The sequence below is a fragment of the Daphnia carinata genome, chromosome 1, assembly GCF_022539665.2.
Source record: "Daphnia carinata strain CSIRO-1 chromosome 1, CSIRO_AGI_Dcar_HiC_V3, whole genome shotgun sequence".
NCBI lineage: Eukaryota > Metazoa > Arthropoda > Branchiopoda > Diplostraca > Daphniidae > Daphnia > Daphnia carinata.
The window spans coordinates 488,033-513,757 of record NC_081331.1 but is presented as its reverse complement, the minus strand read 5'-3'; the positions used below and the strand labels follow the sequence as shown (position 1 = coordinate 513,757).

The 25,725-nt window shown below is 42.1% G+C and overlaps 5 protein-coding genes and 1 long non-coding RNA gene across 10 annotated transcripts in view; 2 read left to right on the top strand and 4 right to left on the bottom strand.

The window, feature by feature from the left end:
• Window positions 1–1,467: 1,467 nt before the first annotated feature.
• Window positions 1,468–2,997, bottom strand: LOC130692237 (uncharacterized). Its single transcript, XR_009421646.1, has 3 exons — window positions 2,745–2,997; window positions 2,570–2,673; window positions 1,468–2,482 (listed from the first exon to the last, which is right to left on the bottom strand). It is a non-coding gene; the product is annotated as an uncharacterized LOC130692237 (long non-coding RNA).
• Window positions 2,998–7,777: 4,780 nt separating this feature from the next.
• On the bottom strand, window positions 7,778–12,854 carry LOC130692235 (nuclear pore complex protein Nup160-like). The gene is made up of 12 exons (XM_057515311.2): window positions 12,673–12,854; window positions 12,456–12,567; window positions 10,859–12,368; window positions 10,454–10,800; window positions 10,118–10,371; window positions 9,804–10,056; window positions 9,377–9,734; window positions 9,051–9,320; window positions 8,657–8,990; window positions 8,257–8,588; window positions 8,027–8,194; window positions 7,778–7,966 (listed from the first exon to the last, which is right to left on the bottom strand). Exons 1-12 carry the CDS (start codon window positions 12,782–12,784, stop codon window positions 7,877–7,879), a joined length of 4,140 nt encoding a protein of 1,379 aa, XP_057371294.1. The 5' UTR covers window positions 12,785–12,854; the 3' UTR covers window positions 7,778–7,876.
• Window positions 9,747–25,725, top strand: part of LOC130692270 (uncharacterized) — a 54,347-nt gene continuing 38,368 nt past the window's right edge. The window contains exon 1 of the mRNA XM_057515352.2: window positions 9,747–9,755. The gene's annotated coding sequence lies outside the window, so the exon portion shown is untranslated. The remainder of the gene's footprint in view (window positions 9,756–25,725) is intronic.
• LOC130692232 (glycogen debranching enzyme-like) lies at window positions 12,974–22,742 on the bottom strand. 3 transcript variants are annotated; one of them, XM_057515309.1, is made up of 19 exons: window positions 22,606–22,742; window positions 19,322–19,476; window positions 18,956–19,119; window positions 18,658–18,892; window positions 18,398–18,602; window positions 18,196–18,330; window positions 17,914–18,132; window positions 17,615–17,856; window positions 17,348–17,560; window positions 17,098–17,289; window positions 16,727–16,980; window positions 16,402–16,667; window positions 15,990–16,336; window positions 15,177–15,926; window positions 14,935–15,110; window positions 14,544–14,872; window positions 13,903–14,478; window positions 13,416–13,838; window positions 12,974–13,350 (listed from the first exon to the last, which is right to left on the bottom strand). In XM_057515309.1, the coding sequence occupies exons 3-19, from the start codon at window positions 19,101–19,103 to the stop codon at window positions 13,291–13,293; spliced, it is 4,770 nt and encodes a 1,589-aa protein (XP_057371292.1). In that variant the 5' UTR covers window positions 19,104–19,119; window positions 19,322–19,476; window positions 22,606–22,742; the 3' UTR covers window positions 12,974–13,290. The 3 variants fall into 3 exon arrangements, with proteins under 3 accessions (XP_057371292.1, XP_057371290.1, XP_057371291.1); XM_057515307.1 differs by lacking the exon at window positions 22,606–22,742 and adding an exon at window positions 20,846–21,092; XM_057515308.1 differs by lacking the exons at window positions 19,322–19,476; window positions 22,606–22,742 and adding an exon at window positions 20,846–20,985.
• On the top strand, window positions 20,969–21,769 carry LOC130692175 (proton-coupled amino acid transporter-like protein CG1139). The gene is made up of 3 exons (XM_057515251.1): window positions 20,969–21,102; window positions 21,162–21,246; window positions 21,305–21,769. The coding sequence occupies exons 1-3, from the start codon at window positions 20,969–20,971 to the stop codon at window positions 21,767–21,769; spliced, it is 684 nt and encodes a 227-aa protein (XP_057371234.1).
• Window positions 22,865–25,725, bottom strand: part of LOC130692251 (uncharacterized) — a 45,804-nt gene continuing 42,943 nt past the window's right edge. For 2 of the 3 annotated variants that reach the window (XM_059496648.1, XM_057515328.2), the window contains 8 exons: window positions 25,592–25,705; window positions 25,414–25,521; window positions 25,255–25,353; window positions 24,961–25,190; window positions 24,789–24,903; window positions 24,162–24,723; window positions 23,885–24,069; window positions 23,684–23,819 (listed from right to left, as the gene is read on the bottom strand). In XM_059496648.1, the coding sequence (XP_059352631.1) occupies window positions 23,904–24,069; window positions 24,162–24,723; window positions 24,789–24,903; window positions 24,961–25,190; window positions 25,255–25,353; window positions 25,414–25,521; window positions 25,592–25,705 (1,394 nt within the window). In that variant the 3' untranslated portion in view covers window positions 23,684–23,819; window positions 23,885–23,903. Of the gene's footprint in view, window positions 23,820–23,884; window positions 24,070–24,161; window positions 24,724–24,788; window positions 24,904–24,960; window positions 25,191–25,254; window positions 25,354–25,413; window positions 25,522–25,591; window positions 25,706–25,725 lie in introns of all 3 variants that reach the window. The other variant, XM_057515329.2, reaches the window with a different exon arrangement.

Below are 25,725 nucleotides of genomic sequence, written 5' to 3'. Positions count from 1 at the left end.
CGGATTATTAACAATGGCTTCATATGCTTCCTGTTGAAATATGGTTTAGGTACAATGTCATTTGGTTGTAAGATGTTCTCTTATACCTGATAATGACCCAAGTTCAAATGAAGTTTGGCGACAACAGACCATATTGTAGCTAACAGCGGGTCTTCCTTTCTGCTACCGTTTAACGCAACCAGTGCAACACGAAGTGCGGCACTGCTCAGCCCAGCTTGCTCTAGCAACTGGACGCAGACGAGGTGAAAGCGAATCACTGGGTCTGAGCGACTCATGGAATCGCCACTTTCATCCACGCTTTTTAAAACAACGGAGCTCAGGAGTTGTTCCTTGACTATTCCTTCAGCAGCCTCAAGCATCCATCGACTGGCCTTGTCTCCTTCACCAGGAGCCATCAGGGCGACGGCCATGAGGAATTTACGGGAGCACGTATTCCATTCACACCTTAAAGAAATTTTAAATAAATATCAAACAAATCTCAAGTGATATCCAATATCCATCTCGACACAAGCCCAATCTTTACATGAAACCACAAAAATCAAATCAAATATAGAACGTGATTTCTCGTGTACCATATGACATATGCCCACCTCAAGTCAGCCATCTGTCGGGACGATTCGGCTAGTGCGCCTAATCCAAGTGCTCCATTGAATAGCAACCGCAGAGAATTTTTGCCGCTTAAGAAAATGTCACTTGATTTCGAATTGCCTCCATTCATGCCGACACTGAGCTGTTGCAGCAGGCTAGACAAAGCCATGTAAACATTGACGGAAGGCAATGCGATGTGCATGGTGTTCAGCAAGTCGAGCGATTTGTTCTCAAGGAGTTCATTAGCAATTTCGCGAGCAATTTGATCCGCGCTTTATAACTGGAACATGGAATGGTCAAATCACGTTATTTGTTCTGTCAACAAATTATCGCTGACGAGAAGCAGGACCTGCAATAATGCAACTGTTTATACACCATCGCGAAGAAAGTTAAAGTTGTGATTTTTACCTCAAGTAGGGCAGTAAGGCCGGAAGCTTATTGCTGGCCTCCAAAGAGCGGAGAAATGACGTCTACATGTGGGTGCTCATTCCAACGAATTCCTCGTTGTAAAACCAAACTCTCAACGAGATCTAAGGGACGCCGAAAGGAAATCAACCCTTTTTTAAGAAGAGCATGAAAGCCAGCATTTTCATCAATTAACAAGCCGATGGGAACGGGTCGCTTCAAATGGTATTGTACAACATAGGCATAGAACTGAGCCCAACATTTGGCTGCGAGTAGCAGGTAGTCTTCTTCCGTCAGATCACCTGCATCTGCTGATTGATCGGATAACTCCCTCTCGAGTGCCATAATGATATCTTCTTTGATGTCTCCCATTCTCCTTCTTTTGGTTGCCCCGGAATGATCAAAAGCTTGTAGAGCTTTGCTCAATGTAGAAACAGAGAATGCGCCGGGTTTAAAAAGTGCCTGCATGTAGGCTTGTTTCGGATCAACAACGGTATCATCGTGCTCAATGTCTGATTCAAACCCCGGCTCCAAGGCGATTTGTTGCCACTGTAACCGAGTCGTTTCAGCAAATTCCCATAGATGTTCTCCTTGACTCCTTGGCTCCTTGGCTAAAATCAATCAAACGACTGTGCTGTGCCGCGATGGAGGACTGGAAATTTAATTTGAGTGTAGGGCCCGTTTGCAGATTGATAAGTAGAAAGACCTCTTTTTGCCAAAGGAAGAGAAGACTCCCAGTGTGAAATTTTCACCTTCCGTGCACCACCGAATGCAGTGAAGAGAGCCAAGTTGTTTAACTGATTTCTCACCAAGAAACTCAATCAGGTCAAATTCCAATCGGCAATCTTGTGTTGTCGCTGATCAAATACGCAACTTCAAGCCTTTGCTTACGGCCAATACGAGAATGTCATCGTTTGTTGGCAGCAAGCAAATAGTAGTCGTGGTTTCTTCGTTTTCTTGCTTTGACGTGCGTCGTAATACAGTTGGTAGATAACTGGAGAGCAAACGAGGAAAATTCGAAGATGGCTGCAAATTAAACGTACTCACAGCAGAGGGTGTCTGACCCATGCGAATAAGAGATATTGACGTAGTGTTTGCCAAAGCAAACAGAGCTTCTTTTCCATTGGCAGATAAACAGGATGCTGCTGTGCTGGGAAGGGAAACATTTGCAGTGGTGCTATTGATGACCTGGTGGCTGAAGGATTCACTCAACCATGGGAGCGAGGCTTCAGTGAAAATAGAGGGGACAGATATATTGGTTCCCATTGAACTGAATGCTGATGGATCATTATGTTTTGATGGATGTGGTAGAACGAGAAGATGAACTGAAGATATAGTAGAGACCAAGATGACAACACTGTTTCTAGTTTCATGTATGGATGTTTCCTCCAGGATCGCTAATCCTTGAAATCTAATGAGTAGACAGTTTCCATGAAGGTTTAAACCTAAGCTATGCTCAACTAATTCCAGGACATCATTATTAATTTGCCTATTTAAAAAATATATTAAATTGTGCCCTAAACTTTTTCTCTAGCTTTAAGTTCTAAAACAAATTCAGAAATAAATAAGTTTTTACCAGCATGTGAAACGGTTTCGTGTAACTACTGAAGGGGAATCGGTAAAACAATATCTTCCTGATATGCATCCTTCAGGTAGCTTAATATCTTGAAGCATTCAAGGCTAGATGTATCCCATAAGACCACATTCAGCAGTGAATACGTTATTTTAATTTTTTTTTTTTTTTTACTAACCTGCCAACATAGTTGATTTTTTGGGGAAATGCATTAGATTGAACATCAAACCCAAACATAACTTGGCACTGGATTTTCAAAAGCATTTAATGCTGTAATCGAATGGGCAGTATTTGCTGGGGAAACTGTTAAAATCACTTGTTCAAACAAAACCCCGTTGTGCCCATGGTCTCCAACTAAAAAGACCATTCCACCAAACCCGTCTGACTTAAATTAACTCCATGTGGAAACTGAGGGCAACAAAGGGGCAAAGGGCGCTGTGGAAACTGAGGGCAAGATAGGTCGCTCAATTTATCGGACCCTTCTTCGTTTCTATGAAAACAGTTGTCAAATCTCCGAATTAAAACTTATTTAAAAATACTCTCAATATTAATTCGTTTATTTCGAATAAAAAGCCAATTTTTTTTCACATTATCTCAATCTAAATAGGACGAAAATTTTAGAATTCCCAATAACGCATAGTTATTTAACGGCTCTGTCGTGATGCTGACGTCGGCTTTAAGGCATACGTTAACATACAGGTCTTGAGAGATACGTTGGGGGAGTACCACCGAGCTTAAGTCAGACTGGATTGCAATTGATATTCATAGTCAATCTTGTGACCCCTAATTTATTCGAATACAGAGGTGTGTGTGTGAAGTGCTCCATTTTGATTGTCGGAAGTTCTGTTTGTACAGCAACTGGCGAATTAAGGAAAGCTGATGAACGCCAACCCTTTTTAGTCCTATCATTTTTTCTGGCTCCTCAATTGTTGACCTTTCACGTTTGCTTGTGTATGACGTACATATCAGGCTGGTTTCTTCAACTGTTTCTGCTTTTCCCGATTTCATAGCACTAGGTCCAGTAAAAGTTAGCGTTCATGAGTGATTTAACATTCCTGCTCTGTCAATTTATTTCGACACTCAAAATGTTTGTGTTGGACTGGTTAACAGGACTTATGGGTATGGTTGGTAAGAACTATTATAAAGTAAATATATTGTAACGCGGTCTTGGACAGAGACCCACAATACGTCGGGGATATTTTCTGTTTTGTAAATGGATTGACGTGCTTTTGGCCACCTGTTAGTCTTGATAGTTATTCTTCGGTCTGATATTAGTTTATCACAGAACTGAAGTCTAACATGTCAGGCCGCCGGGCCTCTACACTAACCAAAACAAAGGAACAACTGCACGGTACCACTTAAACTATCAAAACGAAACCATCCGCACAAACACCGACCGTCACCAAAAACTAACTAGCGTTATACAGACAAATTAAAACCAGAATCTCTCTCTCTGTATCTCTCTTACCCCCCCCCCCAACTCTATATTCTACCATTTTTATATACTCCCCTCCACCAACGCGAAACCCACGATCCACTGATGCAAGATCGACGACAACCTTGTATCATTCCCGGGATCTATTTACATTTCCGGATGTCCGTTTTTAACTCTATTACAAGGGTTTAGGGCAACTTTCAAATGACTTTTTATTTCCAGTTTTATTTATATTTCTTGTTTAACAAATCTAATATTTTAAATTTCGTTACAATATATTGGATTTAACTATTGTTTTGTTCTTTAGGCCTGTGGGAAAAGTCTGGGAAGCTTTTCAGACACTGTTCGGCTCAATGTAAGAGCCAAACGGTTGGCCTCGGCCACGGAAACCAAGTAGGGTGGGGTTCAATAAAAACAAATGAAACGCGAAACCCGCACAATTTACGGAATTTGACTGAATCAGAGTCATAGAGACCTGGTTGCTCCACGCTGTGCTATAAATTGCCATAAGAGTCTGCGGTGACTTGTGGTTGAAATTTCACTGATTTTGGGGGAGCAGCTGGCAGCGATAGAGAGCCATCTATTGAATGGTCCGTGATCGAAGTTAATAACGGAGCTAGGTGATAAAGCAAGAAATTTTTTTAGTTGTTTACCAAAACATTTGAGTTTCTTTTTCTCGGCACGGAAAGATACAACTCGCTTCTGTATTCAAAATTTCACTTCACTACACCGACAAATTGAGCTAAAAGCTCGACAACCCATACGTATTTTGCTAACTAAAGATTCATCTCGAATGAGAAAAAAAAATGTCCATGCAAAATTCTGAATTAGTTGCCAACAAACAACGGGGCCAAAATATACAAAGAGTAATCGCATATGACGGCAAACGACTCAAAAAATACATTGAAATTTTTGACAGAAATTACATTAAGGGACAAAAACCGAGAGCCGATAAATTAATTTTTGCTGAATTCATCTTGTTATTTGTTACAAACCGGAAAAAAGGAACGAGTGCAAGGGGGGGGGGGGGACGAATAGGAAACGTCTTGGAATTTTTTTTTCTTTTCGTTTAAGAATAAAAGATTGGATGAGGAGGGGGTACGAAAGGTGTGTTTATTCTCCTTCCCGACTCGAAAGTTAATATTTTCAGTCAATGTATTGAGCTAGCCAGCGGAAATCTTCGCCGTAGCCTTGGCCTTCCACAACAGAACACATGAATAATTCAATGGGCCGAGAAGATAACTCTTGGCGAAAGAAGATTGAAGATCTTGGCTTTCTGCCCTATAAACGGAAATTAAAATTTATCTTACGAGTACTTAAATAAGTTAAATTGAAAGGGATATTTTACTTTTCTGGTAGTGTTGTGCAGCTCAAAATAAGAACGCAATTGATCTTCCGAATCTGCTCCAAACCTATCGATCTTGTTGTCGAGTATAAGGATAGGACAATGTCTCAATTGTTCATCGGCTAAAAGCGAGCATAACTCGTTTTTACTTTCCAGCTGTAAAGTTTTTTCGCATAACAGATTCAGAGGAACTAGTGATTGGCAACATAAGGTTCACCACATTTGATTTGGGTGGCCATATTCAAGGTGTGTAGCAAAATTTACGATATTCTTTTGAATATCTTAATATTAAATGATTTTTCAAATAGCAATTGCAATTGTGTTTCTAGTCGATGCCTTTGACACCCAACGCTTATCGGAAAGTAAAAACGAGTTATGCTCGCTTTTAGCCGATATTAAGATATTCAAAAAAATGCTCGCTAAAAGCGAGCATAACTCGTTTTTACTTTCCGATAAGCGTTGGGTGTCAAAGGCATCGACTTGTTCCGCCGACTAGTTCCGCATCGACAAAAACGAGTTATGCTCGCTTTTAGCGAGCATTTTTTTGAATATCTTAATATCGGCTAAAAGCGAGCATAACGCGTTTTTACTTTCCGATAAGCGTTGGGTGTCAAAGGCATCGACTAGAAACACAATTGCAATTGCTATTTGAAAAATCATTTAATATTAAGATATTCAAAAGAATATCGTAAATTTTGCTACACACCTTGAATATGGCCACCCAAATCAAATGTGGTGAACCTTATGTTGCCAATCACTAGTTCCTCTGAATCTGTTATGCGAAAAAACTTTACAGCTGGAAAGAAAACGAGTTATGCTCGCTTTTAGCCGATGAACAATTGAGACATTGTCCTATCCTTATACTCGGCAACAAGATCGATAGGTTTGGAGCAGATTCGGAAGATCAATTGCGTTCTTATTTTGAGCTGCACAACACTACCAGAAAAGTAAAATATCCCTTTCAATTTAACTTATTTAAGTACTCGTAAGATAAATTTTAATTTCCGTTTATAGGGCAGAAATCCAAGATCTTCAATCTTCTTTCGCCAAGATTTATCTTCTCGGCCCATTGAATTATTCATGTGTTCTGTTGTGGAAGGCCAAGGCTACGGCGAAGATTTCCGCTGGCTAGCTCAATACATTGACTGAAAATATTAACTTTCGAGTCGGGAAGGAGAATAAACACACCTTTCGTACCCCCTCCTCATCCAATCTTTTATTCTTAAACGAAAAGAAAAAAAAATTCCAAGACGTTTCCTATTCGTCCCCCCCCTTGCACTCGTTCCTTTTTTCCGGTTTGTAACAAATAACAAGATGAATTCAGCAAAAATTAATTTATCGGCTCTCGGTTTTTGTCCCTTAATGTAATTTCTGTCAAAAATTTCAATGTATTTTTTGAGTCGTTTGCCGTCATATGCGATTACTCTTTGTATATTTTGGCCCCGTTGTTTGTTGGCAACTAATTCAGAATTTTGCATGGACATTTTTTTTTCTCATTCGAGATGAATCTTTAGTTAGCAAAATACGTATGGGTTGTCGAGCTTTTAGCTCAATTTGTCGGTGTAGTGAAGTGAAATTTTGAATACAGAAGCGAGTTGTATCTTTCCGTGCCGAGAAAAAGAAACTCAAATGTTTTGGTAAACAACTAAAAAAATTTCTTGCTTTATCACCTAGCTCCGTTATTAACTTCGATCACGGACCATTCAATAGATGGCTCTCTATCGCTGCCAGCTGCTCCCCCAAAATCAGTGAAATTTCAACCACAAGTCACCGCAGACTCTTATGGCAATTTATAGCACAGCGTGGAGCAACCAGGTCTCTATGACTCTGATTCAGTCAAATTCCGTAAATTGTGCGGGTTTCGCGTTTCATTTGTTTTTATTGAACCCCACCCTACTTGGTTTCCGTAGGCAATTCCGTTTAGGCAAGTTCAAAAAACGTAAACGGAACAGCTATGGCCGTCACAAGGAGACTACAGAAGGTAATCCTCCTCGTCATTATTGAAATTTTTCATATTCTTTAACCATTGTCTTGATTCTCGTAAAATTTTGAATCTAAATCATGCCTAGTTATCCCTATTTATTGATCAATTAAGACAAATCGAGGAACTTTGATGTGTTGCACTAGCACTGTTGTACTGGAGCGCTACATCAATGTATACGGCTGATGGAAATTTTAAGCCCGACTTTTCCTTTTAAAAAAATAATACCACTAAATATAGATACTATCCATGATTTAGGTTCCAAATTTAAGAAGTTGGATTCCTCATATTGGATTCCTCATACAAAAATCTATTAAACAAAAAAAAATTTACACTAATATCAGCAAATTTAATAATTACCTGTTTTTTCCGTCAATTTCTTGAACACAGTGAGGGCTTTTCTGTGATTTTAAACTGCATATACTGGTGTAATTGCGTTTACAATTCCAGTCACATACACATGAATTTATTGGATTCAAAGGTATTCTCGATATTTCATTATGCAGTAAAATGAAAATACGGAGTTCACATTTTCGTAAAATAGGCAGGCTAAGACACGGATAATTCGAGAATAGAGCGACTGACACGTTCAGCGGTATGGAAGTAAGTCTCCAATTTATCCTTCATGTCTTTCAGCAACTAAACATACAAATAAGAACTGAAGCGGTTATAAAAACAAGTTACAAAGAGAATATTTACCATCTTGTAGGTAGAATCGTTTGAATTGGCTTCCAATTCCATGATTAAACGATCTATAACGGTGTAGGGCAGCCAGATAGCAGGAGCGTTGATCTGAAGCGGATTGCTGGTGAACCCAAAGTATTCCTTACCTTTGCCTAGCATAGCATCCACCAGTTCGAGAGCCACCTGATAGATTTTGTCAAGTAATTTTTTTTAATTAAAACTGACAGAATCAGAAACTAAAATACCTGGGCTGCATCTTCCAGAAGTCCTGCCTGATGATAGAGGCTGATAAGTTCACCGGGATTCCTCAACTTGTAGCTGGCGGCCAACCAATAAGGCAGAGTGCAATCCAAGCCAAGAATTTTTCGGGCAGCCGCTCGATGGCAACGTGTTTCTTTATCACCTCCTTCAGCTTTCGGTATAATCTTTTCCAGTAATCGCCAGGCCTGTTCCGAAGCCTTACCAACTCCAGAGGACTGATTCAGAGATAACCAAACCCAAGCATCATCTTCGTTGGCCTGTTCTCTCGATAACGCCATGCAATTGGCAGCAAGGTGTTCCACGACGGGCGAAGTATCTAGTTAAGATTAGATTGTTGAGAAAAACACATCAAGCCTCATGAAAGGAGTCAGTGAGATTTTATACCTTTTACGTCAAAAATCTTGGCAATGCGCAGCGCGGATTCATAGCGGTTACGTGAAATCAAAAGAGCTACTACATCAGAGGCGGATAGCGATGTGATCGGCTGTCCAAGATTAATACAGGCGTAGCTAAGTTCATACTCCTTTTCGATATCAGCATATTCGATGACGTCTACTGTATGCTTGAGTGATTCTGATGAATTCTTCCGAACAGACGAAGCTGTCACTGGTTTCACCAGCCAAGCTTCCTGCCTCGAGACTAAACGCAGGGCGTTGAGGCATGCCAAAAGACATTTGACCATTTTTGCAGATTCACCTTCACATCCATATCGAAGTGCCTGTCATCAGAGGATATTAGTTTTCATAACCAAAAGCTGTTTCTCGATAGTGCACTTCACCTGTTCATGCATCACAGCAGCAGCTTTGCGCATTTTACCCTGTCTGACGTGAAAGGCATAGAGGAACGAATAGTAAAGCGTCATAGACAGAACGTCCGATGATCGAGCCCGCCTTTCTACTATTTTCTCCAACTCTGACTCCAATCCAGCGTAAGGAAAGGTTAGAAGAGTGTCCATCTGTTTGCGCTCTAACAAAATATTGACCAAACGTCCAAGTGTTTCGGGCCGTTGACTGCTATCCGGATTATTAACAATGGCTTCATATGCTTCCTGTTGAAATATGGTTTAGGTACAATGTCATTTGGTTGTAAGATGTTCTCTTATACCTGATAATGACCCAAGTTCAAATGAAGTTTGGCGACAACAGACCATATTGTAGCTAACAGCGGGTCTTCCTTTTTGCTACCGTTTAACGCAACCAGTGCAACACGAAGTGCGGCACTGCTCAGCCCAGCTTGCTCTAGCAACTGGACGCAGACGAGGTGAAAGCGAATCACTGGGTCTGAGCGACTCATGGAATCGCCACTTTCATCCACGCTTTTTAAAACAACGGAGCGCAGGAGTTGTTCCTTGACTATTCCTTCAGCAGCCTCAAGCATCCATCGACTGGCCTTGTCTCCTTCACCAGTAGCCATCAGGGCGACGGCCATGAGGAATTTACGGGAGCAAGTATTCCATTCACACCTTAAAGAAATTTCAAGTAAATACTTAAAAAATCTCAAGTGATGTCCATTGGATAGAATTTTTACAAACCAGCTCTGTTGCAAGCGAACATATCCCTGTACGGCCAAGGGCTGGAATCGTTCCATTAGAAATTCCATGAATGTTACATGATTTCCTATGGGCCATAGCAACTGGCCGATAGCTTTCATGAAGTGGGGGAAAACTTCCAGCCAAGACGATGTCCATTCTGAGGCATCTTCTTCCTGAAGAACCATTTCTCGGACAGCCCTGCCTCCATCGGAAGAAAGAAATAATTCGACCAAACTCTTGCATGGTAAAGTCGCTAAAAAAATAAGTAATATTATTTATACTGATGTGTGGAATGGCACAGATTCTTTCCTTACCATATGACTCTTGCGATTTTTTAAATCCTAACAGAGTCATTGCACGAATATTTTGTTCAACGAGAGAATTCGAAACTGTTTGGGCAGGACAGTGACACAACCACGACAAAGCGTAGTAAGCGTGAGCGAGAGGGACGCTGCGAGGAAGGAATTCAGAGCGGATCGTTTCTGCATCCTCGGAACTAAGTTGGAGTTCTTCCTGGGTCAATATCAGTAATTGCTGCACGATCAGTACATCTCGACACAAGCCCAACCTTTACACGAAAAGCAAAAGAATTATATCAAATGAAGAAGCGTCTCGTGTGCCATATGTGACAATTAAGGACAGATGCCCACCTCAAGTCAGCCATCTGTCTGGACGATTCGGCTAATGCGCCTAATCCAAGTGCTCCATTGAATAGCAACCGAAGAGAACTTTTGCCGCTTAAGAAAATGTCACTTGATTTCGAATTGCCTCCATTCATGCCGACACTGAGCTGTTGCAAGAGGACAGACAAAGCCATGCAAACATCGATGGATGACAATGCGATGTGCATGGCGTTTAGTAAGTTGAGCGATTTGTTCTCGAGGAGTTCATTAGCTATTTCCCGAGCAATTTGATCAGCGCTTTGTAACTGGAACATGGAATGGTCAAATCGCTTTATTTGTTCTGTCAACAAATTATCGCTGACGAGAAGCAGGACCTGCAATAATGCAACTGTTATACACCATCACGAAGTAAGCTAAAACTGTGATTTTTACCTCAAGTAGGGCAGTAAGGCCAGAAGCTGATTGTTGGCCTCCAAAGAGCGGAGAAATGACGTCTATATGTGGATGCCCATCCCAACGAAGGCCTCGCTGTAAAACCAAACTCTCTACGAGATCTAAGGGGCGCAGAAACGAAATCATCCCTTTTTTAAGAAGAGCGTGGAAGCCTGTGTTTTCATCAATCAACAAGCCGATGGGAACGGGTCGTTTCAAATGGTATTGCACAACATAGGCATAGAACTGAGCCCAACATTTGGCTGCGAGTTGCAGGTAGTCTTCTTCCGTCAGATCACCTGCCTCTGCTAATTGATCGGTCAACTCCGTCTCGATGGCCATAATGATATCTTCTTTGATGTCTCCCATTCTCCTTCTTTTGATTGCCCCGGAACGATCAAAAGCTTGTAGAGCTTTGCTCAATGTAGAAACAGAGAATGCGCCAGGCTTAAAAAGTGCCTGCATGTAGGCTTGTTTCGGATCAACAACGGTATCGTCGTACTCAATGTCTGATTCAATCCCCGGCTCCAAGGCGATTTGTTGCCACTGTAATCGAGTCGTTTCGGCAAATTCCAACAGATGTTCTCCTTGAGAAGTACTCCATAACGCATAAAGATGATCAGAAGTAAGGCTAAAATCAATCAAACGACTGTGCTGTGCCGCGATGGAGGACTGGAAATTTAATTTGAGTGTAGGGCCCGTTTGCAGATTGATAAGTAGAAAGGATCGCTTTTTGCCAAAGGAAGAGAAGACTCCCAGTGTGAAATTTTCGCCTTCCGTGCACCATCGAATGCGGTGAAGAGAGCCAAGCTGTTTAACTGACTTCTCACCAAGGTACTCAATCAGGTCAAATTCCAATCGGCAATCTTGTGTTGTCGCTGACCAAATACGCAACTTCAAGCCTTTGCTTATGGCCAATACGAGAACGTCATCGTTGGTTGGCAATAAGCAAATGCTAGTCGTGGTTTCTTCGTTTTCTTGCGTTGAAGTGCCTCGTAATACAGTTGGTAGGTAGCCGGAGAGCAAACGAGAAAAATTCGATGATGGCTGCAAATTAAAAGTACTCACAGCAGAGGGTGTCTGACCCATGCGAATAAGAGATATTGACGTAGTGTTTGCCAAAGCAAACAAAGCTTCTTTTCCATTGGTGGATAAACAGGATGCTGCTGTGCTGGGAAGGGAAACATTTGTAGTGGTGCTATTGATGACCTGGTGACTGAAAGATTCTCTCAACCATGGGAGCGAAGCTTCAGTGAAAATAGAGGGGACAGATATATTGGTTCCAGTTGAACTGAATGCTGATGGATCATTATGTTTTGATGGATGTGGCAGAACCAGACGATGAACTGAAGATATAGTTGAGACCAAGATGACAACACTGTTTCTAGTTTCATGTATGGATGTTCCCTCTAGGATCGCTAATCCTTGAAATCTAATGCGTAGACAGTTTCCATGAAGGTTTAAATCTAAGCTGTGCTCAACTAATTCCAGGACATCATTATTAATTTGCCTATTTAAAAATACATTAAAGTCTGCCATAGGGTTTTTCTCTAGCTTTAAGTTATTAAAGAAAATTCACAAATAATTAAGTTTTTACCAGCATATGAAACGGTTACGTGTGACAACTGAAGAAGAATCGGTAAAACAATATCCTCCTGATATGCATCCTTCAGGTAGCTTAATATCTTGAAGCGTCAAGTGAGTTCCGCCTTGTAAAAAAAAAAACAGAAACGTGAGTACATAAAAATGACACCGTTTTGGTTGAGGAAGAAAGAACTGTAGCCGGTATGGCTCATCAAGTCTACTTATATTACCCGTATTCAGTGAAAGTTCCTTCCATTGTTCCACGCCTGTTTGATCAGGAACTACTTCTCGTAATCCGAGAAATGAGTAACCAGTTAAATTTTCTTTGAGGCAACTAGCCATATTTTTAAATCGTTTCTGCAGTTGCAATAGCGCGGGCAGCTGAGAAACAAATAGCGTTACAGACGAATTTATTCAAACAACCCACTCGGCAACCAAAAGAACTAGATGGGCTTCAGCGCCATCTAACGATGAAATGGCGAAAGATATACTAAAAATAACAATAACATGATCTAAAAATGACCAGAAGAATAAGCCGGCACAAAGATGTGTATTTTTCTACATATTACAATATAGCTGCCAGACAGTGGCATAATAGAATTCTCCACTATGTTGATAACAAACGCGATAAAAACGACATAAGATGTTTTAATAAACTGTTGAAGAAAAGTAGATGCGCCTAAGTAGAAGACGGCTAAAAGTACACGGGTGTGCGGCTGAAGGTGGGAAATGACATTTCAAAACAACTACTTTCTCCCTTTTCCCCTTATATAGGACTTCATGTGATTAAATTTCAAAAAGCGTCTAAAAGATCCCAAACAATGAAGAATTCAGTAACAGCTCTCGACTCACAACTTGTTGATGTTCATGTTCTGTTTATGTTCGATGTTGTCAAGCTCATACAAAACCTAAAAGGAAAAAACATGAAAACCAATTAAAATTATAAGACAATGACAAATTATTACTACATTACCTCGAGAATTGTGGCCATGGACCAAGCTTGAGCTGGACTTGAATCAGGACAGACTTTACCATTCTGGTTGGTAAGTTCGGGCAATGAGCGCCACGGGGACTGTTGAATTTCCACGAAGTGGCGCGATAAGATCGATTTCACTTTTCGGATGGTTTTCCTGAGTTCAGATACTCCACCGACCAATGGAGCAAAGTACAGCATAGCCTGGAGCAAGAATCCGACTGGCCAAAGCCATTCGGGTCCTTGATGGTAATTGAAACCGTGGGCCGTGCTCGGATCATCACTTTCATCGGAGTTGCAATAATTTGGTCGGTAAGACCAATCTGAACTGTCCAAAGTTGCCATGCCCAACGGTCCTAGCAAGTGTTGGAGAGCCATTTGCAATGCTTGCCAAGCTCTCGACGGTGTAAACATTGTAGGAGCCTAAAAAAGCAAAACCTTTTTAATGCGAGAAAAATTGGAAATGTCAGTAAATGATGATGCCTACCACAGCCATAGCAACAACAAAGTTGGGTCTAAGCTGATAGTCAGCCCATGGCTTTGATGCCAAATAGGAATCCTTGTAAATGGCCCTACGATTGATAAGCTCGGGGTGCGGTTCCATGGACGAATCGGGTTCAGCATTGATCCAAAAGTATCGTTCAAAGTTTCGATCAATTTGACGAGCCCATTCGTCATAGGTCCAACGAGTTTTCGTGCCATCTTCGTTGAGTCTTTCGACTCCAGCATATGGGTAAGTGCCAGCGGTGAAAGACTCCCATAAGTAACCAATAACAGAACGTGATAAGCCAACAATTTCAACAGCTGAACCATCTCGTGGAGTAGCTGGTTCCCCTTTATTGCCGGCCTTGGCACTAGATCCCATCTTGTCCATCCAAGTTCCACAATTTTGAGCAGTGCCACCAAAAACGAAACCGTTTTCCGTGTTGACACCGATCTTGTTATTGAAACCAGCATCCAACATTTCGCGATCAATTGCAAATCCGGCATTACGTTCACGGAACTCTACGCCTTGGAAATGACGTTGCAGAGCCTCTTGCATGACATCGCAAAGCGGTTGATTCTATTGCCATTAAATATCCACAACATTAACTCTTTTAATTATTAAATAATGAATTAAAACCTTACTTTGGTTCCAGGTGGCATAGGAGGTGATTCATCATCCGGGAAGAGTCTGCTCACGGCATCGTCTAAGATCGTGTGGCCTCTAGGAGCCAAACGGCAGTAATCGCAAATGGATTGCAACCACCACCAGACAGCATCGCGACAATTGAATCGGGCATTGGGACCACCATCCAGTAAGTTAGGAATCAAACCGTGGCGAAGACACCCTCCAAAGGCAAGAATGATGTAACGTGCCTCTTGGTAACGACCGGTCAGCAACAGAAGACCACGCAAAGAAATGAACGTGTCTCTTCCCCAGTTGCGCATATAACCAACTGAAAAGTGGGGCAAACCTGTGAAAAACACAAGAACAATTTTATAATGTAGAAGAAAACATTTTTAGAATTCAAATTACCAGCTGAAATAGTCGGACAGGCTTGCTCCGGCTGGCCATTTCTTACCCGGACGAGGGGCATGGGTGGAGCCAAAGAGGGCGATAATTCGGGCAATCGTGCATTACCCATTAAGCCAACGAATTGAACTGATCCCATTGCAACAGCTTTCACAAAAGTGGAGCTTTCGTTGACAAACCTAAAAAGCAAAACAAAATGATTGTATACGTTTTCACTCACAGGTTCATACTTTGAATAGTTTTACTTTGACATGAGAGACCACGAGCGTTCCAGCAGAGTTAGATAAGTCCCAGTAATGATGGCGTCAAAATAACAAGGGACCAAGAATCGTGGCAATTTGCTCAATGGACCCAAGGCAGATTCCAACCAACGGCCTAAATCAGCTGTCCCTGTGTGTTGCATGAGTCGGCTGCTGATGTAGGCTGACAGCCAATCACCCTCCCTCAGATTGGCGCACAAGGGATGGCCAAGGTCGTTTTTAGGTCGAATATCACTCAAGAGTGACATGACGCCCTGAAGACCGCAATAAATGATTGGTCCACTACCTGGTACTACGTAAGAACCGGGACGGCCATCTTCCACTTCTTCTTCGTGGCAGCGGTAAAGCGCCAAATTCAAATCGACCAATTTCATGGCACTAAGTGCTCGTTGCAATTCGTCCAGATTGGGAGTTGTAGCAACTGGAGATGGTGTAGGCGAGGATGAGATTGGAAGAGCGAGGCCAGTGAGGAGGCTGCGAAGATGGACAACAGCTGATTGTGCTTCCGAAGTCAAACTAACTCTAATGGCTAACACGGAGCCAGGCAAGAAATTTTGGAAGTGCATGACCGTTTTGCCCGACGAATCCGATGATGCATCGCTAATTTTTTTCAACATATGCGCCTCCTCCACCCTAACGTTTTGACGAATGATACACTGGTAGTCATCACAACCGTTGATCCTGCTAGGATGCGGCTGATGACCGTTGGGCGCCACATAACGCGATCCTCCCTGACTGTAAATCATCATATAACACAATTTAAACACGTATATTAAAGTCAATAGTCAATTAACTGACCTATGGTTCTTATGGACGACTTGGGCTTCTAAAATCACCTCTTCGACGCATCCATCTAGGACTAGCGGTTTAATATATCCTTGTTCAGTGCCTTCATTCGGATGGTTGAAAGCCGTGTGGGCAACTAAAACAATGGATTGATGAGTCACCGGGCAATGGCGAGTGACGGCTACAACATCGGGCGTCATTTGATCGACATAGACTTGCGAATAGCCTGAGGTGCCGAGTTTCAGGTGCATGTCATTGAGGGCTCGTTTGGCCTTTATGATGCCGTAATCCAGCGTACTCGAAGGTCCAGGCAATTCACTCGTGGATGCGTAAAACCGATTTTCCTTCACCACGTGAATCTAAATTCAAATCAGATTCAGCATTGCTTTTTTCACATAAAAAAGGGAAATAAACTCTATTTTACATGATGAGGAACAAGTTCATCATAGCCGCGGTTGCTTCCAGTGGCGCACGACGCCATGCTGATAAGCGCTGCAGTGGGCAGTAAATCATAGACGGAACGTTTCTGAACAGGCGAAGGATTATCGTGGGATTGATCCAACAAAATGGCATGGGCAATGGATGGTTGCAGAGGGCGAGCCAAAGGCTGGATGAAAGCTCCTACAGGATCACCGCCAAATCGATGAATAAGCCGGCCGAGCTCATGACTATTGCCTGCCGACATTCCCTCTATATGTAAAAATGAAGAATAAGCAAATCAAAATTCATGATAATTAATTTCTAAATACCGCGGATCAAGGACGAAATGCCCAATCGATTAACAAAAATGTTATCCGTGCGATCGGAATTGGTGAACAGTTCCGCGATAACGTAGAGATCAGGACGCACTTTCCTGGCTGCATCCAGCAAATATTGAGCTACATGTATGGGTGTTGAATGACAGTTGTCTAAACGTATGCCGTGGAAGACGCGGGCCGTCTCCTCCGTGTACTGGCGCATGTGCTCCCACAGGTACGGCGAGTCTTCCGGCCGTTCTCCGTACCTGCAATGATTGTTGTTGTCCACATTGTTAATAGTTATTAATCAAAACGGTAAGACAGCGGTAATTAAAACAGTATAAAGATATCAGCTCTAATCTACAATTGAACGAGTTCTGTACCGCAGTTTGACGCTATCTCCCCATGCGATAAGTTCACGACGGATGTAGACATTGGAGCTCTGTTCGGCAAAGTTACGCAACGGATCGTCGTTCATTACCCAGCCATTATGAGCCATAATGAGCGCCGCATCAGGAGTGAACATATTCGCCTCCTCTTCCGCCAAAGTGTGCGAAGCCGTTTGATAAAAGTACCTGGAACGTAACGTACAAATTAATTTGAAATGATACAAAACAAAATGAATTATCATACGGTGTAACTAAAGGCTGCTGGACGGAAACTTGTTTCAATTGTGGGCCATCCCATTGAAGCCTTTCGTAACGCATAGTAGCCAGGACGTTATTGACGGCCGACGATAAGTGGCTCTCGATTTCGTGAAATTTGGCGCCGTTTAATTGCTCGATTGCCGAACGGAATTTGTCTGCGCTAATACGTCGTCGAGTGTCTTCATCATAGGCTTCACTCCTATGAAATTAGGAGTTAAAGTACGGAAATCTGAAGGTCAGCGGACAGACCAACCTCGGAGTATTGTACAAATCCAAAGCGGTATCCATGTCCACCGTTGTTTTGAAACGTCGGTACTGAGGATCCTGAATCAGTTTCAATGTAATGGGCTTTGATGGAGGATGGATTTCGTCCAAAACGAGACGTTCGTCCATCCTTTCCAGGAATTCGGTTACGAGGGCTTCCAAATCGGCAAGGAAGAATTCATGCAGCAGAAGAGACGGGACAAGTTGATCACGCAGCAGGCGGCCAATAGCCTAAATACTCGGCGATAACGCACATCAATTGGAAAGATAAATTTAAGTATTACAAACCTCAATGTGATCCTCGGATGTGATGCTAGTGTCGATTCCTCTATCGGTGTATTTACCATTTCCAATATCAACCGACAAGTGGTGGAGAAGACGATCGAGCAGGTAGGCAGGACGCAGGTGGGGAGAGTTAATGAGATTGTAGGTGCTCTCCGGATGCTCTTGCAGCCACGGACTATCATTGGCAGTATGGTTCAAGACAATGTCGCAGATGCTGAGCATCTGTTAAAGAAATTAGATCATTTTAGTACGCAAATTTTCTTGCTTAAAGCCAATCAAAATCACCTTCCATTCGTTGCGCATCTTGTTAACCAATTTGGCCACGTCTTCCATAGAATATTCTCGTCCTTCATCGTAAAACATGGGATTGAAACGAAGTTGATTCCTTAACGAGTAACACGACAAGGAGCCGCCCAGTTCCTACAGAATAACCCAACATGTCAGAATAACGGGTGAGTTTAATGCAATTTAAATGAACGCAATTCACCTGAACGGGAGTAAAATGAATGAGATTGTAGCCAGATTCTTTGGCAACCCTGAGTCGATCTTCCCATTGGCTGAATGGACCAAGACATTTCGTGAGGACCGTTTGACAGTGAATGCAGTCGATTGGCAGCATCTCGTCATCATAACCGTAAGTGAGAACGGGATCGACAAGGAAATAACCAGAACCGCACGGCTTCGGGTCCTCGCTAATTGGCAAAATATTTAATACAGAGAAGAATGTAAAAAATATAAATAACCAACCTTTCATGGTCAATCATGTAATAGTGATAAGATCCTGGAGCAATAGTGAGAATATCAGCATAAACAGCCGTGTCGTCATCCTTGTTGCGGCTATCATGTTGCCATTCCACCTGGCGATATTGCGTGCGTTCAAACAGTTCTACGTTCCCATCTTCATCAGCTATAGGATGATTCACGTATAGGCGTATTCGTCTGCCTAGCAATGAAGGTCCGAGACGGAATTGAAGCTTCCAGCCTTCAGAATAAAAATAAAGAAGTTAAGAGACCAAACAATTTTATTTTTATAAGCAAATGTTACCTTTTTGCAATCGATAAAGAATGTGTTCCGTGTTTTCTCCGTCGTTAAGGGACAAAACGCGAGTCTGAATAGGACCCGCAGTTCTATTACTTCCATTTGTTGCAATGGATTTCTCGGACCTCTCTGATCTATCCGACGCAACCGTCATAATGGTAGATTTGCTACTACTCTCAAAAGGATAACGTGGTCAATAAAGTTGATATTTGGTCAGATTAGTTGCAAGCTTAACTAGTTTTAGCGAGGTAAATGAGTACGTCACAATAACACAATTGATAAAGCATGATCCCCTGTTGTTTGTTTCAAGTGTCTATAGCTTCGAGAGCACTAATACATCTAGATTTCATTTAGTTCTCACGTTAAAAGTACCTGGCGGAGTTGGTTTCGATTATGTTTTCACAACGACGACGACTTGGCCTGCCGAATACGAATTGGCGCAGAGAGGAGCCGATGTATCGTAGGAAATTCCACGTTCCTAAATCTGGAGAACTGGACTGAGTTGGAAGGCAGCGATCACTGTACTCCTGCATGAAAAGCATCAAACCGTTTTATATAGCTAGCTGAATGACGACAACAAACTTGTCCGAAACTCGTCTAGAGACACACAGTCGTCAGCCAAAATGACCAGACATGTTTGCACCGAGGAAAAAGATCCAATTCTTAGATGCAGCTCCGATTCTCTTTTCAAATTCGGCAACCGAGAAACTAGAAAACAGCAACACGAAGCCAGGTAAGAAACCATCATCATTACGGTATTCGATGACAAACAAAGTACACTTTATTAGCCATGCGAGCATCATGGGGCGATATTCTACGGTCTTGTGAATTTCGGAGAATGAGACAAAAATTCACTCAGTCGCCTTGACAACCAAAGGTCACCTTGATGCGACAAACCTGTCCGCTTCACGCTCACTGCCTACATTGCTGTCGCAAAACGCCTCGCCGTCTCTCGTTTCTCTACATAACCTTAACTTTCAAGTGCAGAAATGACATCCGACCCGGCCGAATGGCAAGTGAAGAACTACTTTTTAATAAAAATAGACGCATCGAAAACAAAGCTGTTATAAACGAGAAAGACAGTATACATAGGAAATTTGCATGTCGATCATTTTTTTAGAAAAAATGTCGAAGGAAATACCGGGTAGGCATAAAAATTGCTTGTTGCTGCCAAAAATGCTTGTCGGAATGGGCGCGTTTGTTAAATTCTTGTTTGCGTTACGAGATTGCACCTAACAAGGTAAAACGGTCGCTTGCAACTGATGACGTGATTATATGAAACATTAATCTCACCATAGCCTATAAATGTCACTGGTGGAGCTCCACTTGATATACAAATCCATTGCTCGCTATTCATCCCCTTTATTGTAAAATGGATATGTATAAGCACTAGGATTGGTGTTTTATGGCGTAAATTGTTGAATGCCGTTGGCTCTTCTGACTTTCCTTGATTTGTTCCCACCTGAAATGACGCAGTTGTACCCCAGGTTTTAACATGACATAGATAAGCTGCATCAAATCAGAAATGTATAAAAGCTAATGTTCTCATGCGCGAGTTGGCTCTCAAGGATCCAAAATGAAATCGACAGTTTTCACTATCGATCTCATCGCCGAAAATGGAGAGAATGTTAAGCAAGATTCTCCATTCGATTTCAAGATTAAAGATGATGCTGGTGACACAAGCAATCCTAGCGAGACATCTAATATAGCACAAGGGACGCCTACGAGTATCAACTGCGGCAGCACTCCTGTTCTGGAAAGAAGCGTTTCTTCAAGAAGTCACTATTCCAACACTCTATCGTAATTTTTTTAATACACTTCTTTGGACCATTTGGACTGCGAATGTTGCTAACCTTGATCTGTTTCCTTAATAGGACAGGGCGAACGTTATTGTACCTGATCAAAGGTAATTTGGGAGCTGGACTGTTCGCTATACCAGCCGCATTCAAAGACGCTGGTCTGGTGGGCGGATCCATCGGAGTCCCTCTGATGGCCCTTTTCTCCATCCATTGCATGCACATGCTTGTGAAATGCACAGAAGTCTTAAAATCACGATGTGGCGATCCAGATATGGCCATGGACTATTCTCAAGTGATTGAAACTGCCTGTCTTACCGGACCCCCAAAAATGGCGAAATACGCTACTATCGCGAAGTGATAAATCTTTACAAACTAAGTATCAGTTGTGAAAATTTACAGTGATTGTCTCATAGGCGCACCGTAAAAATATCCTGTTTCATCAAGGAGGTGGCATTCTGCTCGGTATTTATCCTATTCGCTGGGTACTATTTACGACAGGTAAAAAACATGATCGAGTTTGCGCACGAATTTGTTATAAATCTTTACTATTTGTTAGTTGGTAAGCTATTACTGCCCAGAGTTAGATTGGACAATAAGGCACTGGACCGCTGTAATGAGCATTCCCGCTCTTGCGATGGCTTGCATCAGAAATCACGAGCATTTGCACAGCTTGTCCTACCTGGCGAGCAGCATCAAAGCTATCAGCTTGGTAGTGCTCTTCATTTACATCTTCAAGGAGGACTTGCCGCATGTAGACGAGCGGCCAGCATTTTCTGTAGCTACTCATTTACTACTTTATTATGGAACAGTGATTTTCGCTTTCGAGGGCGTCACTCAAGTTCTGCCCTTACATGACAATATGCGAACAACGAGACACTTTCGAAAATGGAACGGAGTCCTCAATACGGGAATGGTTTTTATCGGTTGCCTTTACTTTACCCTTGGCTTCTACGGCTATCTAAAATACGGAGAAGACACTTATCCCAGCATTACCATGAATTTGCCCAAAGATGAAATGTAAGTAATATATCTTTAACCAGTACTAAAGGGGAGGAAATCTAACATAACTCTTTTCAACAGTGTGTGTCAAGTAGTCAAAATTGGTTTGATTATTGCACTCTTGATTAATTACGGTAATCAATTGCATGCCGCCTTTGAGATTACTGAACCAACCATCGACAGGTGCTGCAAGAAAAAGGGAATCAGGTTGTCTGCAAAGATTGGAATCCGAGCTTTGATCTTCATCGCAAGCGGTAGGCAAGCAGGAATAAAGCAAAACCCTAACGTAGAACTTACTGACGCCCCTGCAAAAATTGACAGTGTTGGTGGCTTTGATCACAGAAAATTTAGATTTGCTGATGTCACTAGCTGGAGCTCTTACATGTACTTTTCTGTGCCTTCTCTTCCCACCAACTTTGGATATCATCACCTTCTGGAACAAAATGAGCTGGTTCAGATTGAGCAAAAATATTTTCCTCATTCTGTTGTCTTTTGGAGCTTTCGCCACAGGAACATTAGCGACTGTCATGGCATTTGAAAATTACTTTGAAGAGGACTTTTTATACGGTGACAGGGCCACAGCATGAGCCACCTATTTTAAGGACCATCAATTGTCAAAGCTTTCTTTACTATACCAAACCAAATCTAACAGACGGGAATGAAACCACCCTTTTCCATCTCAGAAAACCTGATTTGAGAGAATTGGCATAGTCTAGAGATTATGTACATATGCCATCTGTACGTAATCTACCTCTTGATCAACAGATACAGTGCCCTAAAATATCTTCTTTGCTTCACTAGTGTTCAGTAACATAGTATTTAAACATCGATAATGTAAATATCTGGAGATTGTCTTACCTGACGACGATTTCAATCCTAATGTCCTTCGAGAACTGTTTAACGCCCTCTGACTAGAACACTGTCTTCTCAAAGTGACCCGATTCACATATTTTTATTATTTGACTGAATCTGACCTTCATGTGACTTTCGTATTTCGTCTGCCTAGCAGCAGACGAATTCCCAGATTTAAAAATCAAAATAATACCTTTTCGCCATCTAACGATAGAAAATTCGCTAAGTGACAATGAAATTGTATTTGAAACCCACATTGTATACGGACATTTCCAACATTAAATTATATTATATTAATTAATAAAGCATATAGAAACATGTGGATTAAAAAGGTAATTTAGACGAAAAAGGAAAACCGAAAATGTATCAAGGCGTTAGCCTAAAGAATAATCAAAAGGCAAAAGGCGGCGACATACAGACGCCATACAGCGACAGACAGTCCCTTCGCTCCATCCATCCGGCACCCCCTGGATAGGTTCCGCACCTCCACCATAATCGAACGTTAATTCCGTATAGGCGGTAATGTTTCGTCGGGCAAAGAGGCAAATTTTCGGAACAACTGTGTCCGTGCGAACAGGCACAATCAGTAGATTGGGATCGCAAGAATGATTGATATAACGTCCTATGTTACCGATGCAGGAAGGGTCGATATACGTTAGGACTGGTGAGGTTTCTTTCCCAAAATGTTCTCGCAAGGCAAAGATATAATTACGGAGACCAAGACTTTTCTGTTTGGCGTAGCGCCGCCGAGCCTCTTCTGCTCCTATTACCTCTCCGGCGTATTCACAGACGAACGCTCCTTTCGGCAAATCCATTTCGCACCATAAGCCAATCCCTTTTGGGCCTGCATCCATCAACGATAGCCCAATGTGTGGCCCCTTTTGAACCAGACGGTTGGAGCACTTGGAGTCACACTGACAATTAACATGACACTCATAAATCAAATTAGGAGGAATGTCTGGATCCGCCAAACCACAACCGGAATAGTAAAATGGCGTTCCACCTCGAATACAACCACAGTTGGTGTCAACACAAGTTCCACAGCACGCACATCCTTCGAACTGTTCTGCAAAAATGACGTCATCAACACCACTACCAGGAATATTCACGGGAGTGTATAACAAGTTCTTATCTTCATGCTCGTAATCATCTCGCATTTCTACTTCGATTTCCATTGCCGAATACCAAACGATGACTCCTTTTAGAAATCGGCTAAAATTCTGAAGATAATATAATTTATTTTAGAATATTGTTAAACCATGCAAACTTTTGTATAATTTCACACCTGAAAATAGATTTAGGTCCTAACGCGAAAAGATGTATTGGCGAAGAGAAGATAAATCAATGCCGCTTAAACGGGAAGGGAGGACTTTAGGGATGACTTTGTAACATCCGTAGCAAGCGAGGCCCAAAACAGACAACTTGAAGGAAACAACGAATACGCGACTTGCCATCGTCTGTGGCGGTATACTAAATAAAATTATTCGAAAAATTTCAGTAAAGGTTAAAAATAAACAAATATTGTGTAGCGTATGCTGAGGGAAAATAAACTAGTTAATTACCTCATGACTTTCTTGACATCGCTCTCACTAACTTTTTCAAAGTAACGTGAAATGCCAGCCACATGACCAATGCCAACAACACCGACCACTGTGGGTGGCTCGTTCAATTGTCCGTTGGAACGCGCCTCGGACGCGGCATCGGCGGCGGCAAGTTGCATTGAATGTGCCAAGCAAAGATCTCTTTCTTGGACGAAAACGCGACTCAACGGAGGGAACTCGCCCGTCATCTCCTCCAGCATCTCCTCCAGCAGGTCCTTTTGCTTGCAGCGTTCCACTTCCTCGGCGCTGATTGGTCCTCTATTGAGAAGTAGGTGCCATACTAATTTAGCTTTCTGCCACAGTGATAAAGCAGCTAGGGCACGGTGGAGTGTCACATGGATCGGTCGATCACCCAAGTGAATCCGACAGCCATGAACATTACGTGCTTCGTGATAGGCCCGACGAAATTCACCACCAGGAGCCATCCCCAACTGACGAGTTAAATGGGCCGACGTAGAAAGGAAGAGAAGATATAAGGCGCCTTGCACAGCTCCATATTGCTTGATGGTCGAACGCACTTTCTCTAAAAGACAAAGCGTTCATTTGAAGTATTATGGGTCTACTTTATCAATAATAATTTTTGATTACCCATATTGAGGTTCTTTGCCTCTTCCAGTATGGTTTGCTCGTCAAAGCGAAGGATATTGAGGCGAGAAACGCAGAGTTCTACAACAACCACTCGAGGCCGTGTCATGAGGATAGTCTGCAAAGAGATGAATTGTCATTTAACCGATGGATTGATGTAACAATAAACGTTTACCTTGGCAACATCTTCCTGACTTTCTTGACTAAAATGGGCTGTGCCAACCAAAAACACTTTGACTCCATCTTTGCTGGTAAGTTGCGTTACTGTTTCAGGCAGTTTCATAAGTTGTTCAACCTCTGGGTCTGAACTAATTGTTTCATCATTCAAATGGATCTCCACAGAAGTACGTTCTGCAGCCACAGGTTCCCTTTCTATAGCTGTGTGTTTTTCGTCATTTAGAGGCGCTAAACCATAAAAGGTAACCTTTTAGTTCGTTGTAATTATGGGAATGGTCACCTGAATCCTCACCTTTGGCATCTAACATTGGCGTTTCATTCAAAGATTCGATTACAGGATCGCCATCTGATTCTTGTATTCCATTTTTGGTCGTCTCATCATTGGTAGGTTCTAAATACGAGGCCAAGTTTTTGTAACAATATTTTTAACATGTATTTTAGACGTCCTTACCCTGGTTTACGGTAGCGGCCGTCAAGCAATTCATCAAAACTTCCACCTTCGATTCCCCATTCGGAAGAGACGAGCTGTTGTCATCGGGCTCTACATGCTGATTTGGTTCTGAAAGAGTTCAGCGGAAAAACCAACGGCTGTCATCATTGTTAAAATTGACTTCAAGGAAAATTCTTACCACAATTGCCAGAAGCTGAAAATACAGAATCGTTCAGTTGTTCAACAACTGAATGGTCGGCATGTGGTAGAATATTGCCATTTGGTTCAGCATGCTTGTCTGTGTCAATGAGTTCTAAACAAGAAACAAAATAT

Bases quoted from the DNA above. Each gene is read 5' to 3' on its own strand.
- LOC130692232 (XM_057515307.1), bottom strand. From the start codon at position 20,959: ATGGATGGAGAAAAGGGCCATCAGAGGGACTCCGATGGATCCGCCCAC. The intron at 19,120-19,321 runs GTACTTTTAACG...TTTTGAGAGTAG, and splicing joins ATCGAAACCAACTCCGCCAG to TAGCAAATCTACCATTATGA. The intron at 17,561-17,614 runs GTTGGTCTGTCC...CTAATTTCATAG, and splicing joins GATTTGTACAATACTCCGAG to GAGTGAAGCCTATGATGAAG.
- LOC130692175 (XM_057515251.1), top strand. From the start codon at position 20,969: ATGCTTGTGAAATGCACAGAAGTCTTAAAATCACGATGTGGCGATCCA. The intron at 21,103-21,161 runs GTGATAAATCTT...ATTGTCTCATAG, and splicing joins AAATACGCTACTATCGCGAA to GCGCACCGTAAAAATATCCT. The intron at 21,247-21,304 runs GTAAAAAACATG...ACTATTTGTTAG, and splicing joins CTGGGTACTATTTACGACAG to TTGGTAAGCTATTACTGCCC.
- LOC130692235 (XM_057515311.2), bottom strand. From the start codon at position 12,784: ATGGCTAGTTGCCTCAAAGAAAATTTAACTGGTTACTCATTTCTCGGA. The intron at 10,057-10,117 runs GTAAGGAAAGAA...TTATTTTTTTAG, and splicing joins AAAATCGCAAGAGTCATATG to CGACTTTACCATGCAAGAGT. The intron at 8,589-8,656 runs GTATAAAATCTC...AATCTTAACTAG, and splicing joins CAAGATTTTTGACGTAAAAG to ATACTTCGCCCGTCGTGGAA.